Genomic DNA, 16,883 nt, shown 5'->3' with positions numbered 1-16,883 from the left:
CCATAGCTTCCACTGCACTACATTGGGAGGACGGAGCGCCTTAGAGGGCGCTAGAGAAGCCCAGAGAGAAACCACAATGGCCACGTAGTTGTTCGTCAAACTTGTGTAACTTTGCTATGGCGGCATCATTTCGTGAAATTCTTGCGGCACTATGTGCATCGTAGACTGGTACACAGCTGCCACTACATAGCATCAGAGTGGTTTAGGGACCCTCTTCTAAATTGTCTATATTTCTACTGCTAGTAATGCAAAAAGCTTTTGTTTGTTGAGAGGTGCTGCCTGTTGAATTTGTTTCTGTCACTTGCACATTGCAGCAACTGCAGAGCTTAGACGAACGCAGAACGGCATCTCTACAGAACTACATAAAGAAGGCAGCAGAGATTCACAGAGAAGTCATTCCTATCATTATCAAGTGTCTAGACGGAATCGTAGTAGCGGCCGACTCCATAGACCCAAAAAAGGTGAGGTCTTTTTTTCTTTTGTGCACATGTCATCTTGCATCCTCTTGCCAAATGTATGCTGTATATCTTTTGCCAGCAGTTTAAAATCTGTTTCCTGTCTACAAAGGGAACCCTAGGAGACTTCCAGTGTTGCCCCCTGAAATAGCCCACTAAATTCAGTGGGCAGGGATGGGGATGGCATGCTGCAGTAGTCTGCCAGTATAGGGGCCCCACAATTTGCCAACTCCTTTGGTTTCCAAATGATCATACTTTTGCAAATCAATTTTGCTGCAATGCACACAGACTGAACATACATGAGATTGAGTTGGGAAGTACATTTCTTGATTTAAAAAAAATGTATCTGATCTTTACTGCCAGTGAGGTCCCCCCACGGTGGTGGAGTTGACCTCACACATTTGCAGCCAGAAGTTTTTGGGGGTGACAGGCACGTTGCTGCTATGGCATGTGCGAAACCATCTGTATTGCGTGTTGCGGCTCGAGGTGGCGTTTGGGCCAGCAATCCACCAAGCCCATTGACAAATATGTCCTGTAGTACGAATGAACGACAGAGTTTATTTTACGTTACTTGCACGGCTCAAATAACAGAAGCCCACTCCATGCAGGAGCATGTTATGCTCTTTTCACATGCGACCAGGGCTCATGCAAGGTAATCTGGTGAACACTCTACTTCCAAGTTAGGACAGTGAGAACAAGGTTTCTTTTCACTATTCGAAGTTTGCAGGCACACATCTCACTCAGTTCTTTCTATGCATATAGTTGACATTGTAAAAGAAAATGAGACATCTGTACATGAGAACTGAAACATGAATTCTGTGCTTGTAAAGCATGGCTAGTACAGTGCAAAGATTTGGCAATTCTATTCCTTTATCATCCACTGCTCATGGCCGGCTAATCCAAGCAATAAGTGGGTTGAGTGCCACTCGGAATACTGAAGTGCAAAAAAGATGGGAATAGAATCGTTGCAATATTTTGGCCCCTAATGTCACCTGTTGTAATTCATAATGTCACACACAGGCATACATACTTGGCATGATTGCACTACTTTGCACACTCTACATAATGCACACTCCACATGATGCCTTCTCAAGTGAAATAAAATGAGCTGTGACGCCCATATGGCATGCAAGTCTCACTTTCAGAAGGGAACAGGATGTCGGAAAGTTGCTGCTCCTATCTTCAAGATGCCTCTAAAAGCTGCTGTAAAGGAATGCTTGCTTCGTGCTTTTGCATGGGTTTGTTCATTGATCTGAAGAAAGCACCTCTTGCAACTGAAAAATGTGCTTTAGGAGTGTTACTGCTTGGGCAAGTTGGTAATTCATACTATGCAGAGCGTATACTAGAAGACCAGGACTGAGTGAGGCGCACAAGGACACATACGGAAGTGCGCTAGCATCTGAGATACTAGTGGTTGCTAGTGCACTCCTGTGTGTCTGTGTGCGTCACTCAGGTCTTGCATTCTGGTGCTCACCCTACAGGTTGACAGCCAAGTCAGTCTTGTACCAAAAAATTACATAGTGCTGATTGAGCAGTTGATGAGAATATACAAGGGAAAAAATTGAATTGCCATGCTGTTACTGGAGTGGATAAACAAAGAAAAAAAGAAAGCATGATGCAGTTAAGAAGCTCTGTGGGAAGGTTGAAGACAGCGGGGAAGCTGGCTAAGTAGGAATGGTGATGTAGAGTGGTAGATGGCCCTTTTGTAAGCCAATGAGCAGACATCAGTCCCTTGCGTTCTTGAGTTAGTACCAGTGCATCAAAGGAGCTTTGTTGCAGCATGGTTGCCTTGGCCGCTGTTATTGCACTTATACCAAAATGTTCGAATAGCGTGCTCAAACAGTGCATAACTGACCCCCTCCCCTGGCACACTGGCAACTGCAATGACCTGTGCAGGATGCTGAAACGGTGGTGGAGAAGTACAAGTCCGGCTTTGTGCCAGCTGACGATTTTCCTTTCGAGGACTTGAGTGTAACGCGCAACTGTGACTCGAGCAGCACGACAGGCAGCACAGTGAACTCATCGTTCCGAGGAACAGGGGACACAGTTCGGGGCACCATCTCCACTGGCAAGAAGAAGCGGTCAGGCCTGTTTGGAATTTTCAGCTCAAACAAGGTAGGCAGTGGGCTGCCGCCATGGTTGTTGCCATGGTTGTTGCCCTACTACATTTCTACTCATCATCATCAGCATCACCATTCTTATATTTTACTGTGCACTTTTTTTGAACTCGGGAGTGCAATTTGAAAAGTATGCTACTTATGTACCATGCAAACATGAACAATGAGAAAACATTTTTAAGCCTAATCATAACTACTCTTAATCTGACAAAATCCAGCATATCATTTTGGTGAACTGAGTTTGATACCTTGAAATTGTAATTTAACCATGGGAATTTAAATGACTAATGCTGGAGGGAATTTTAGGGGCACCCAAGTGCAGACCCTAACCTAAAGGAGCAGTTTTCATTCAGTGCATTTGCACTGGTGAGACGCTATTTGTTAGGGGCACCCTAGGCTTCGGCGCGCCTAGTCTAAAACTCTCTAATGTAGTGATATACTAGTTGATTCCATCTTGTGTGCCTGGGTGCCATCATCTTGGACTGTGTTATGAACATTTTCTCACTTCTTTGTGCAGCAAAGCCAAGAAAACACATCTGGTTATGAAGAAGTGTTCAACATTTTACATTTCAATGCATAGAAATAACTAAAACAGTGCACACTGCTGTATTACGCTTGATGAATTTGTATTGACAGCCATCATGATGGCCCTCCAATGCCTCATCAGAATGCTGTTATGAAGGTAGTCAATTAAGCGAGTAAATAAAATGCCAGCTGGCGTGGGTCAAAATCTTACAAAATGGGCACTCTACGTAGTTACATCCCCGACTTTAGATACGAGGGTCTTTCAAGGTTGACCTCAATTTCGCACTCGTAGAGGGTAAACAGGCGGTAACAGTGCAGTAAAATTTTCAGCCGTCACATTATTAAAATACAACTGAAAATCTTCTAGTGCAGTGTGCACAACAATCATTGTAGCAGACGCATGTGTGGATAGTCTCGGCAGTCAGTGTGAGGTAGTGGTGAATGAACCGTACTGATTTGTTTTCTAGCATAAATAGTACTGCATTGGTTGCACTAATTCACCAGCTCTGATTCCAAAGAAAGTTGCACTTGACAGAAGATTGTCCTGCTATGGCCGATGCACGATTGCTGCATTCGTTTGTTCGGTCCTACACAGACGTGTTTGATAGGCATGTATTATTTGCATACTTAAGAACTTGGTAAAGTAAGCTTTGCATTTGAACAATAGACAGCTACAACCAGGACTGTTGTGACACAACCGTATAACAGGTTCTACTGAATGATATGTTCAGTGGTTGTACTGTTCCAGTAGTGGTCCTTGTAATATGTTTAGCTTGTCTCTTACTGTTTGCACATGAGGCAGGCTGGTAAGGTGTCAAAGTAAACAGAAAGGGACAGAAACAGATGACATGACCCATGTCATGCAGTATGTGAAGGGATTATTAGCATGCATGCATCACATTAATTTTTAAACAAAATGGTGTCATCATGTGTCACTAGTTGCTTTCTTTATGATTGTAAGGTTTAAACACATGTACGCATACTTCTGCTGATTTTAATTTATTGTTTCTAAACCTTTTTCCTTGTTCCGGTAAGTCTTTCTTGTTAGGAAAGTAAGAATTGAATGTTCTGCGTTTACAGCATGCAGCATATTCACGTGTTGGCTTGGAAATCTTTGTCAGCAGCTAGTAATGAAAATCGTTCAAATGGACATCGTAGTAGTAATTGCCAAATTGTTGAGAAAACGAGATAAAAGCTGTTGACCAATATCTTGTTTTTGGATTTCCTTACTGCATAATTGATTTTGACACCTGTCAATTAAGGCTAGTTTTCCATTTGCTTAACTTCTAATTTGGTGCACGTTAGCTTCTGTGTGAGTATGCTTATTGTTCTTTTTGTTCATTTTTTTTTTGAAGCTGCTAGGCCTTTTTCTTTTTTTTTTCTTGGGAAAATTGTCTGCACAGGCCTGCTGTAACTGAGCATTTAACTGTGTGAGAATGCTTTGGCTATTTGGGCGTTTTCAATGGAAAAAAATTTAACCTCAGTAGGTAGTGACTAATGTCCAGAGCCTTCTATCTCTGTAGGTCTTAGCATAGATCATTCTCTTAAGCGATAAATGCGTGTCACACCTTCCTTTTTTTATCTTCTGGAGTAAGGACATGTGTGCTACTCAAGCTGCTTCGTACCTTTGTATCTATTCTACTTCTTTGGAAAATTTTCACAGCCATTCTGGCTGGGTGACTTACACACAGAAGCATGGTCATCAGAGCAAGCTGGTAAGGTGTCAAAGTAAACAGACAGAGACAGAAAGAAACAGATGACATGATCCATATGTCCTCTTTTTACCTTTATTTTATTTTTTATTTTATTTTTATTTTATGTCCTCTTTTATTTCTTTTTACCTCTCCAAATTCATTTAGCGCTTCTTGTGCTGTTGCCTAATAACGTGGAAGGTCACCTTATGCCAACCTCATGCTAGGCCGTAGAAGCATCTGCTGATCAAGTGTTTGACTAGACAAACGCTGCCTTTCTTATACATGTTCACCTATTTCACCCCCAGTTCCCCGCACCCCTGCCTTCCTCGGCCGAAATAATTTTGAGTTGTGTCGATAGTTGCACGTGAACAGATAAATTGTAGCAGAGAGAGGACACTTTTGAACATAATTGACTAAAAGCTTGTGTTGTTTTGTCCCTTCCCATCCCCTCTTCTTTATTTCTTTCTCTGTCACTGGCACTTTCGATCTTGCCAACACCCACCCAACTCTTTCTATTCCCCCGTTTTGCTTTTGTGGCATCTTTGTGTGCACACAAACAAAACAAACAAACTGGTTGGTGGCGGTTCTTCCTCCTCATTTCTCTTCTGCTTCCGAAACGTAAGTATCTCAACAAACTGGGAACCGGTCACTGCCTGGCAAGTACTGCTTCTGGCTAACACTCGCACCATGCCTTGCCTTGCCTGCAGCCAGCCCCCTTCTAATTCCCACTCATTTCTTCACACCTCTTTTCTTACATGTTACATGCACTGTATATGTGTTTAAGAGGCATGTCACTGCAGTTTAACTGTGACCTCTGCTCTCTTTTTGGCATGCTTGCGTGGGATGTCATACTGAAGAAGAAGGTCTGAATCTCTGCCATTTTTTTTCCCCATTCTTTTTGCTTCCTTTTTTGTTAAGCACTTGCAAACTACTGTAATTGAATTCAGGCCTTTTTGTCTCAATAATTCTCAACAGCACTTCCCATATTGCTAGCCAGTTTCTGGAGGATAAGCTTTGTTTAACCTTGATAGTAGTGTGCGTTGACTACAGGTGTAGGGGGTGCAAGTGGCATGTGTATTACCACAGCAGTAGGGCTGATTAGAGAAATTTGATAAGTACATACAGTTGCACGAGTGGTGAAGCTTGTTGCACCATCCTGCCATGTAGGTGGGCTTCTGAGGATTACTACTCTGTCGTTCTGTGTCGTTCTTGTCATATCAGTAAGCAAGTTTTGTGTAGAGAACTGGCTATATTTATCACGGGTGTAAAAAATCCCAGAGTGTAGGCTTAGTAGTTGTGGACATGGTTGACGCAAATCACTCTTGGCTTGGTCACTTCTGAACCATCCTATAAGTGCTTTCCATTTGGACTCTGTACTCGTTGACTGATATTTTGGTACTTTAGCCTTAAATGCTTTTTAAAAATGTAATCTTCATGCATAAAATAATACCCGCAGTATGTGAAAGCAAGCTATTTACCATATGTCAAAAGTAGCTTGAATTAGTCTTTCTTTTTTTACGTCTGTTGCAGCATGGTTATTTTTGTTTAGGGTTGCATTAGGATCTATGTTAAGATGTACATTATAAAAAAATAAGAATAGTTGCACTTGCATATTATGTGCGCAGCATGCATTTGGCTCCCTGCACACACAAAGTTGTCTGCATGCAACACTTTGTTGAACTTAATTAAGCGTGCACCTTGCTCATACGTGCCACTCATCATTGCTTACTCTACGCTGAGAATGGCTTCGGGTTTGTCATTTGAAATGCCTGCATTGTTGTTGCAAGTTATATCTGACAATTGTTTGGCCATCAAGAATAGTCACGTGTTCTTTTTTTGTGTGTGAATGTGAATGCTTTTTTAGCAGTTGTTTGAAAAATTGGCAGCAGTTCTTTAAAGTTGTTTGTTAGACGTGGAATCCTCCTGCAGCATTGAGGCAAGCCATAAAAAATATCGGGCCAAATCATTGCTAGTCTTTGTTCATTTAGGATATTGCATGCTCTTGGTTTTTGCCATTGTGTTCATTGGCTTGCTCCTTAAAGAACATATTTAATCTATTTTTAATCTCGTGTTCATAGGTAGCAGGAAGGTTTTTCTTCTGTTTTTTCTTTTCTTTTTGCATGAGATGTGCATGAAAGGCACAGTTGTTATAGTATATGTATCATAACTTAAGTTTTGCCTGGCGTTGTGCAATTTTCTGAATTTTGCCTTTTTTGTCTTCTTTCTTACTTAAACTAAATCAGAACAACATTGATGAATTCAAGGATGACTACAGCAATCTGCCTCCAAATCAGCGGAGAAAAAAGCTGCTGCAGGAGCTGGACAAGACACGAACACAGATCAACACACTGACGCAAGCTAGGTAAGGCCACTGCTTCTTCTTTAGTGCACCAGGTAAAGTGTATCGTGAGAGGGCGTTATATGTATACATATATATTTGTATATGTTGCATGTGTGCATGCATATGTTGCACGTTTGCCAAGGACGTTCCGTCTACTGCCATCTTGAGCCGCATAAATGTGTTGATTTGTTAGTTGAAGGCATAGACGTAAACAAACTTGCATGTAGGAAAATCTCGCACTAGTATCGGCGTAGGTATCTTTAGACTTTATGAAAAAGTTTAGCTATAAAGTGTTGTACACGTCCCATAAAAATGGTTGCAAATTTCTTGCTCCAAACATTGTTCTTCTGCTCTCCTAATAACTGGCACACTATTTGGCTGTTACTGGAAACGACACCCCACTCCTGCCAAGCTTCATTATGGCAGTATGGTGCAAGTAATACCCAGCTACTCTATTATAAAGGACACTAAGGAGCAACACTTAATTGGGTTAGCCTGGCTTTTAAAGTGGTATTTCCATTTATTGTATTGAAAAACATTGATTTTAGCTGCATAAATTAAAGGTCAATTAATTGTAACCAAATTTCACGCCTAAAACGTAATGCCGGTGAAATTACTGTGAAACAAGTATTTCATTGCATTTTCACATGTTCTGGCAAACATTAGTGCAGGAGGAGTTTGCAAAGGTTGCCAGGTTGAGCTCTTGTGTGCTGTGACTTCTGTTTTGTGTTTTGCTAACTGCAAACCAGCACTCCCCATCCTGCCCTTTGTGGTTGTCCAGAGACTTAGTCACCACATACCTTATTTACTCGCATAATGATCGCACTTGTGTAATGATCGCATCCCTGAATTTTGTCGTCAAAATTCGCTCTTATTTATTTCCCGTGTAATGATCGCACCCCGAACTTGCCACAGTGATATGTCGTGTGCCAAGTCTAGCTAGTAATGATCGCGCTTACCAACTGTCGATTGCTACGCGAACGACTCTTCAAGACGTCAAGCGGTCTGCACGCACCAACCATTCTCAAGCAAATGCCCCATTTCATTCCTATCGTCACTTTCCGCACTTCCATGACAAAAAAAGAGAAGGCTACAACCAAACTCACCTTTATTATGTGTAGACTTTATAATGGCTGTGGTCAACAACAACAAAAAAGGTGCCTTTCGATTCTTCTCATATGCACTCGTGGGCACGCAACAAATCGTGAGCGGCAACGATAGCAGCGACGTTTACACTGAAACGTTAGAAGTGTACCCTATTCATACGCCGACGCTTGTAACACGGCTAAGATATTCACCCACCCTTAGCGGAAACGTGCCGTGTTGGGATAGTAGTGAAGAAAAATGCCGCAGTTTCCGCAGCATGCCCGCTATGTGTTCCTATGTCACTGGCAGCTAAGCGCGCCCATCTGTTTCTGTCCCCTCAAAGTGGACATGGCTACGTTATTGCCACAAACTTGCCGATATTTATGATATTATTCATTACTGATATGGAAGAAACTGTTTCAATGCAGATAATGTACTCACGAGAAGAAAAAAAATCGCGTTTGGCGCGTTCAGCTTGCTCCGCCGGCCGCCATCTTTGTTTTGGTGTCCTGCACTACATACAGGGGCAGCCACCTATTTGTTGACCTGTTGTCATTTTGCAGCAAATGCGAGATGAAAAAATAAAATTCTTTTCTTTTTGCGGGAAATTTAACCCGCGTAATGATTGCACCCCTGAATTTGCATCAATTTTTTTTTTACAAAAGGTGCAGTCATTATGTGAGTAAATACGGTATTCTTCATGGTCTGCTCCTCCCATGATTGGGCAAAGTGTTAAATGTCCTTTCGTGTTTAATAAAATTTTGAGTGAGTCTCGCATCAATATAGATAATGCATGCATTGTATGCAGTCTTGGGTGTAAAGGAAGGGGAAAACAGGAATTCGAACATTGTTTGAAGATATTCTGAATCTTGAGTAGCACCTAAAAAACTAAAGACAAAATCAAAAAGCAGGATACTGCATTGTTCAATTATTTCATATAGTTGCACAGCCCTAATGTAGTAATTTCATGTTTAATTGTTTTCTGATTTAAGCAATGATTTTTTATTGTTATTGAAATATAATTTATTAGGTTAGTAATGGGAACCTACTTCTCTTCTGAGCCAATAGCGCTGACAGTACTGCTCTGGACTTATCTCTCGGCATGTTCATTGATGCTGTGCTTATAGCGTTTTTGTTTGTTTTCTTGCATTAGAGAGGGCCTCTACAAGCTGAAGGGTTCATATGAACAGAACGCAGCTCTGGGAGACCCTCAGACTATCCAGGGAGAGATAAACGACATTGGTGCCAAGCTTGAGAAGCTTCAAACAGATTTGGAGAAGTATCAGGTGAGGGGATTGTTCTTCGTTAAACCTTGTTAGGGAAGTAAAGGCTAAACATTGTTCTTTGTCTTGCACTTTTTTGTTTTTGTATTCATTTGAGCCTTTCAGCAATGCTCGGCAATTGAAACTGTCCCGTAGTGTAAAGGGGTTGTGGGGCAGGGTTCTTCGAATGATACTAAAATACGATGTTTTCTGGTCTTTTAAATCATTATTTTTTTCCTGGGAAAGTCGCTGGGGCTGGTTGCTGTAGGTGCCTTTCAGTGGTGTTATTGGGTTAATGCATGCACTCTTTGCAGAACTACCTGACGGAGGTAGACAGCCAGATGGCAACTCCAGATACACAGAAGCGCTACCGTAACAGCTTCTCGGAAGGCTCATTGTCGCGCAGTGCTTCCGAGTCTAGCGTCTCCAACAACCACCAGAACAATAACAAAGGACCTCCAACACCCATCACAGCGCATAACAAGTAAGCACCCTTGCTGAAACCCATCATCCATCTCCAGTGTTTTGGATCTGAAATATTGCACATAAAGGAATGCCGAGTACTACAATTTGTTTTGGCCATGTTTGCAAAGGCATCGAGTGGAGATTATGTGTCACTTTTTAGATTGCTTGGTAAGTGGTTTGAAGGTATACCGTATTTACTCGGTTGTAATGTGCCCTCGATTGTAATGCGCACCCATCTTCCATGACAGCGAGAGACAGAGTGAACTTTAATGAGAACCAGCAGTTTAGTCTGCTGGGCCTAGGCCTCCCGCGATGGGACGTCGAGGTCTTGCCTCTTCGCCGCTTCGTAGGCCTGCTGGGTCGCCCAGAGTTTGTCGTCGAGATGGGAGCTGCGCAGGGCGGCGTGCCATCTCGACGAGAGGGTCACGGGATTAAGGTCTCGGTATTGATGTTTGCACTCCCATAGCATGTGGGGGAGTGTTGCTGATTGAGTTTTACAGATCTTGAACATCTGGCTCGGGTAGATGTCGGGGTATATGATGTGATAGCGTGTGAGGGAGGGGTATGTATTGGTCTGTAACAGGTGAAGGGTGGTTGCCTGTGCTCTGTTTAACTTGCAGTGAGGGGTGGGGAAGGTTCTTGCGAGGTAAAATGACTTCACAAGGTCGTATCTTGTAAGACGGTTGCGTCCTGCGGGTGCACCTGCACAGTCTCCGGCACGGTTGACTAGTCCTCGTGCTACGGAGTGTGTAACCTCGTTGAGGTTGGTGAGGTGCGGGTGGACAATGCCGGCGTGTGCTGGGATACAGACGAGGGTGATTTGATTTTCAGACAAATGTGGGGCTTGTTGTAAGATATAGAGCGATTGTTGAGAAATACGACCCTTGACGTAGTTGTTGATTGCTGTGCGAGAATCGCTCTGTATGGCGGGACAGGTTGAGAAAAAAAAAAATATACAATACCGCGCACCTCATGCTTTCATATAGAAGTACTATTTTCTCTCATATGAAAAAAAAATAATCAGATTTATTCCCAATACACTAAAGTTGTGAAGAATAAAAACACAAATGGAAGTGGCGTACCTTGCCACCAAGATTTTTACTGCACCAAAATTTTCACTGCAATAGATATCAGTTGTCGCTATCAGACAACTCCTTATCGCTATCAACAGACCAAAGCATTTCATCCTCGGTGCCATCGATGGCAATTGAAATCCCACACTTTTTAAAGGCCTTGTTGACCATGGCAGATGGGATCATGCACCATGCATCTTTCACCCATCCAGCAAAGTCCTGCAGCGAGGCACGCTTCATTTTATTGGCGGGTGTGAATTCGTGGCAGCCACTGACAAGCTATTCGGTGAAGAGCGCCCGAATTCTGTCTTTCACTGGCTTGTTAAAACAAACATCGAGCGGTTGGAGCTGCGATGTCATGACACCGGGTATCACGACAAGGTCGTTTTTGCATGCAGCCAGCTTGTCCTTGATGCGCTGGTAAAGGTGGCATCTGAACTCGTCAAGCACAAGAATCCCACGCGGACCCAAACTGCCACCGGGTTTCTTCTGCCAAACGTTATCAATCCAGTCAGCGACCAAGTCTGTGGTCATCCAACCTTTTTCATTTTCACACACAATCACGCCACTTGGAAACACGATTCCTTTCGAGAGCGTCTTCCGTCTGAAGATAAGAAATTGGGGCAGCCTGTGCCCATGCGCAGTGCAACAAAGCATTGCGTTGACTCTAGTTCTTTCGTAGCTGGAAGGCGAAACGGGCACTCGCTTCGCCCCTTCTTTTCAGCGGTTGTGGGTGGTTGCAGGCACTTCAAAGTAAAGCGGCATCTGATCGGCATTTCCAATCTGTCCGAAGTGGTAGCCGTTTCTATGGCGCAACTTCAAAACGTACCGCTGAAAACTGCAATTTCCCTCCATATTCTTCGGGCAATTTTTGGCATATCCCTGTCCGCCTTCGAAGAGAAAAGCCTTTTTTTTTTCATAAAATTTGATAGCCAGTACCTGCTCACTGTGAAGTCACTCCGCCTTAGCCATTTCTGTAGGGCTAACTGCATCGCCCGTACTTTGAGCAGATCTGTCGTCACAGGCTACTGTGCCACCCTCTGCTCTTGCACGTATTCCGCGAGCAGCTCTTCTGTTTCGGCGAAGCGGCCCTGCTTGGGTCCACTGAAACCCTTCCTTGTTGCTTTGCTGGCGAAAATATTCTCCTTCTGTTTGCACCAGTCCTGCACACAAGTTTCGGGAGCTTCGAACGCCCATGATGTGGCCAAATTTCTGTCCGTTACCGCACCCATGATAACTTTCCTTTTAAATGCGGCATCATGATGAACTTGGCCCAAGTGTCTTCGCAGTTGGCGCTTCCATGCTGATTGAATAAACGCAGAAAACGGGAAGACAGCTGGTAGACTAGGTTACACCTAGCACCTGGTTACACGTACAACATGGAGGTATGTACATGGAGAAGGCTATGGCAGCTAGGCTAGAAGCGAGTACGAGGCGGCCATTTTTCTAATGCCGATGGCAATATGCTAACACGTATTTAGGGTTGTACTTGTTTCTAACGCGCATGCAATTTTTGGACCAGTTTTATTGGGAAAAAGGTGTGCGTTAGATTCGAGTAAATACAGTAAGTGAAAAAGAAAAATGATAAAAGCAGAGTTTTATAAAATAAAATCTTGAAAGTATTGTACTTGGCCATGATACATTCACTTCACTGCTAAACTGAAGCTTGTCAGATGTTTGCCACATTTTGAGTGTTTGAATGTATTATCGTAAGTGTTAAATTTAGTTGAGAACTAAGAAAGGGGAAAGGCAGAGAGACCAGCCTCAGGCAGATGCTCTCCACTGGAAGAGGCGGAGAAGAGACAGAGTAAGGAAGGACTAACAAGTGGCAGTGAAGAAAAAGAGGTGGAACACAAGAAGGTAGTACAGGCACTCGACCAACTAGCTGATTCACAACCTAATGTCCATAGCTGCGCTGCATAAAAGGTGAAGTAAAGCTGGTATGGATTGGGAAGTGTACTTTTTCACACGAGGGCCAGACATAGTCACGTGGGTGAAATAGCGCACATGGTGTTGGAATTGCCTTTGAACATGGCTTGACCAGAGGTGCTGTGTGCATGGGCACGTCACAAGTTTCCTCTCCCAGAAGACTGTGGCAGTTTAAGTGCAAGGGCACTGTATTAGCATGCACTTTTTAACATCTGGTCCAGAATGTACAAGCAGTTCAAAGTATAGGCTAAGGTACAGCTATGGTAGATAGGAAAGAAACCTTGACATATGATTGCTTAACTAAATGTTATGGAAAATGAACAAGAAGCTTATTTTTCCAATACCAATGTCATTCATGCCAGAAGACATGATAGCAAGGCAAATGAGCTTATCAAGAAGCTTGTGGTTAAGCTTACGCAAACCTCTTTGCAAGTCTTTTTCTCTTGATGTCATGTCATCTGGCATGAATGGCATAGTAACCTAGTCAGTGATACCGCATTCTTCTGCAAGTATTTGTTTGACAAGCATGGCCTGCTTGTGTCCTTGAGGGAATATTAAATTTGAGACATTTAATTTCAGACAATGTTAAAGGATGCTGAGTCCTGCTCCGCAAAAAACACTGTATTGCCTAAGTTTATGAAGGCAGATTTATTTGCCTCCAGCGACACCCAACACTGCACAAAAGCTTAGTCCCGGAGTGGGAGGGGAACCAAGGAAGCCCCAACGCCAAGGGCAAAAATACAGAAACGGTACTGCCAGCACGTTGCTCCGGGTGGATGGCTTCCCATGACATGGCGCTACGGGAAAAGTGTCTCCCACAGCTATGCTGCATACTATCGTGATGGTCAATGGTCCTGCTCGCAAGAGCTAGGGCTCCGTTGGCTTGAGTCTCCGATGAGTGCGGCTTGGCATAGTACGATCACGCACAAGCACTAGACTGCTCTTTGGCTTAGTGTTCAGAAATGAAGCAACACGAGGTACACGCTCGCTGTAGGTACAAGGCAAAGCCTAAACAAAGGGCCGTCGGACGAAAGGAAAAAAACATGTAAACACACTGTGCTGTCCCAGAGAGGTGTCTCTTGTGCTTGCCCTCCTGTTTTGGCACCAGTTGCACTACTGAGGTGGGAAGCATGAAACACATCCCCCCGAAAATGGGTCAGTGGAAAATTACTTTCTGAACCCTTCCAAGATCAAGCAACAGGTGATGTATAGCTCATCTGTTGCTCAGGTTTGTTGCGAGCGTAAACGGGAGAGGCAAAGGGCCGGCAGAATAGGTGAATGCCTGTGAAATGGTGACAGGGTGCGCCTGAAGCTCCGCAATCTATAGCTAATTGTTTTTGCTTGTAACTGTTCTTAGCATGTAATGTACAGATAGTAACATTTCGTAGCTCTTCCTATGTATACTGTGTGCAGTTAATTTTGAGCATGCGAATGAAGCCAGAAAGATAACCTCTTTGGGTATAGCTTGGATCATGTCTAGCTTGCACCCTTTAACATTGTTTCGGGGTCTAAGCTTTCATGTAATTAAGCTGCAGAAGTTATTAGTCATGTAACTTGAAAGAGCGTAGGTTAGGGCGTGTTGGTATTCCATAACTGAGGTTTTTAGCGCACGAAAAGGGACAAAAGACAGTGGCGAAACGAGGACACAGCGCTAACTTCCAACAATGGTTTTATTCCACAAAGCGGTAGACACATATATATATATAGGTAACACCCACAACCGTACGCATGCGCATATGTACTGATTTTTAGTCAAATGAGACAGCACCGAGACATGTGTAATGGAAAGTTAAGATGATATCAAAGATGAAGACCGACCATGCATAGCCAAAAAAATTTTTTTTTGTGATTGCAAGTCTAAAAGATTAAAATGTAATCTCCATCAGGCCACCCTCTGTGTCACGTTTAAAAAATCAAATTCTTTACTTGAAAGATCTATTGAAGGCGCGCTAACACACGCGCTCCCTAAACTAGCAATCTTTGCTTATTGATTATTGAAGCGGCAAAGATTGCTAGTTTAGGGAGCGCGTGTGTTAGCGCGCCTTCAATAGATCTTTCAAGTAAAGAATTTGATTTTTTAAACGTGACACAGAGGGTGGCCTGATGGAGATTACATTTTAATCTTTTAGACTTGCAATTACAAAAAAAATTTTTTTGGCTATGCATGGTCGGTCTTCATCTTTGATATCATCTTAACTTTCCATTACACATGTCTCGGTGCTGTCTCATTTGACCAAAAATCAGTACATATGCGCATGCGTACGGTTGTGGGTGTTACCTATATATATATATGTGTCTACCGCTTTGTGGAATTAAACCATTGTTGGAAGTTAGCGCTGTGTCCTCGTTTCGCCACTGTCTTTCGTCCCTTTTCGTGCGCTAAAAACCTCAGTTATTAGTCATGGTTGCATTAGTTGCAGATACAGGCAATGCCAATGCAGTGTCAGTGAAGTGTCTATCCTATGTAAAGAAATCATTATCTCAGCTCAGTCCTCCTCATCTGGTGTACCTGCAGTCATCTGTTTGAAACTAATTTTATTCACACCACTGAGGCTGGAGTAGACTAGTACATCAGTATGGCAAGGTACCGGTGATGGGAAATTTCTTGAAAATCTCGGGTGCATAAGTACAGAATCCATGAAGAATTTTAATGAAATTGAATTGTTTATTATCCAAGGGGGCTCATTATCAAAGCGCAGTTCAGTAAGACAGAAGCAGGAATACACACCAAAGCGTCAACATTTAGTTTACCACCTAATCTTCCTCAGTTTCCTCTGCTCTGTTCTGTCTACCCCTTCTTCTTTACCCCAGTGCGGAGTAGCAGGCCATATAGGCGCATCCCTCCTTCTCTTAGAGCTGAAGGGAATTTTCGATGTTAGCAGAAGTTTTCATGTTGATGTCCTACCTTCTATCTGTGCTCTGGAACAGCACGGCCTGTCGTCCGGAAAGTGGCCTTGGAACAAGTCATACAAGCATCCCTGATGACGACGGGGACTTTGAAGAGAATGGCTATGAAGTGGATTCATTTGAGGCGGAACTCTTGCCACCTCTTGGTCGGGCGGTGGCCATCTACGCTTTCGATGGTAAGTGCATTGCTCTTGGTTTGGAATGCTTTCATTGAATTTTACTTCTCATTGTGGCACTTTTAATGTTGCTGGTTATCTTGCAAGCAAAGATGCTTTAACCACAAATGCTAGCTGTTTGCATTTGCATGTAATCATTGTTTGTCAAAAAAAAGCAAAGAAAAAGAACACTTAAAAGCTTAAAACAGTAGTTGCAGAGGGTGCCTTAAGCAAGGGGAAAAGAAAGGCCTCATTCTCTTTTTTTTTCCTTTCTAAGTTGTGGCTGTTTTTTACTTCTTCCAGTCTAACACCCCCCCCTCCCCCCCAGCAATGCCTCAGGGTGCATGTAGGTATGCAAATAAAATGTTCCTCTTTGCAGCCCAGAGTGAGGGCTCCATCCCAATGGAGGAAGGGGAGGAGTTCCTAGTGGTGGAAGTAGACCAAGGAGACGGGTGGACACGAGTGCGGCGAGAAAACCTCGAGGAGGGCTTTGTTCCCACCTCCTACCTCGAGTGCACGATGTTCAACAGCTGCTAGCCCTCCTTTTCTACTCTTCTGCCAGTCTATATAGGCATGGTAAGTGATTCAAACTTGAGCCGATTCAAGTGAAATGAGGGGCTTAACTAAGGGAATGTGCTGCGAAAAGGACCCTAAGAATAATTTGCTGTTTTTGATTTGAAGGAAATGTTCAGTGCATGTTCTTGTGTTCAGGCTAAACTGAAACCTGCAATCCATTTGGGCAAAGCCCAATCATTCTTTACAGGGCACATGAAATATGTGATTCATGAATTGACCTTCGGGGTCAATGTCCTTCTGTCCACCTACATGGCTATTTGTGAAGTTGCATTATAGTGAGTGTGATCATAGCGACATG

The 16,883-nt window shown here is 43.2% G+C and overlaps 1 protein-coding gene across 5 annotated transcripts in view; it reads left to right on the top strand.

The window, feature by feature from the left end:
- The window catches only part of Cip4 (formin-binding protein 1-like Cip4), a 229,337-nt gene that overhangs the window by 199,076 nt on the left and 13,378 nt on the right, over positions 1-16,883 (top strand). For 4 of the 5 annotated variants that reach the window (XM_075685694.1, XM_075685668.1, XM_075685700.1 and 1 more), the window contains exons 8-14: positions 315-461; positions 2,352-2,570; positions 7,035-7,153; positions 9,372-9,504; positions 9,795-9,964; positions 15,876-16,030; positions 16,389-16,585. In XM_075685694.1, the coding sequence (XP_075541809.1) occupies positions 315-461; positions 2,352-2,570; positions 7,035-7,153; positions 9,372-9,504; positions 9,795-9,964; positions 15,876-16,030; positions 16,389-16,546 (1,101 nt within the window). In that variant the 3' untranslated portion in view covers positions 16,547-16,585. The remainder of the gene's footprint in view (positions 1-314; positions 462-2,351; positions 2,571-7,034; positions 7,154-9,371; positions 9,505-9,794; positions 9,965-15,875; positions 16,031-16,388; positions 16,586-16,883) is intronic. The other variant, XM_075685677.1, reaches the window with a different exon arrangement.

The sequence above is a fragment of the Dermacentor variabilis genome, chromosome 1, assembly GCF_050947875.1.
Source record: "Dermacentor variabilis isolate Ectoservices chromosome 1, ASM5094787v1, whole genome shotgun sequence".
Classification (NCBI taxonomy): domain Eukaryota; kingdom Metazoa; phylum Arthropoda; class Arachnida; order Ixodida; family Ixodidae; genus Dermacentor; species Dermacentor variabilis.
Note: the sequence above shows the minus strand (reverse complement) of the source record. Positions and strands in the feature narration are given on the sequence as shown.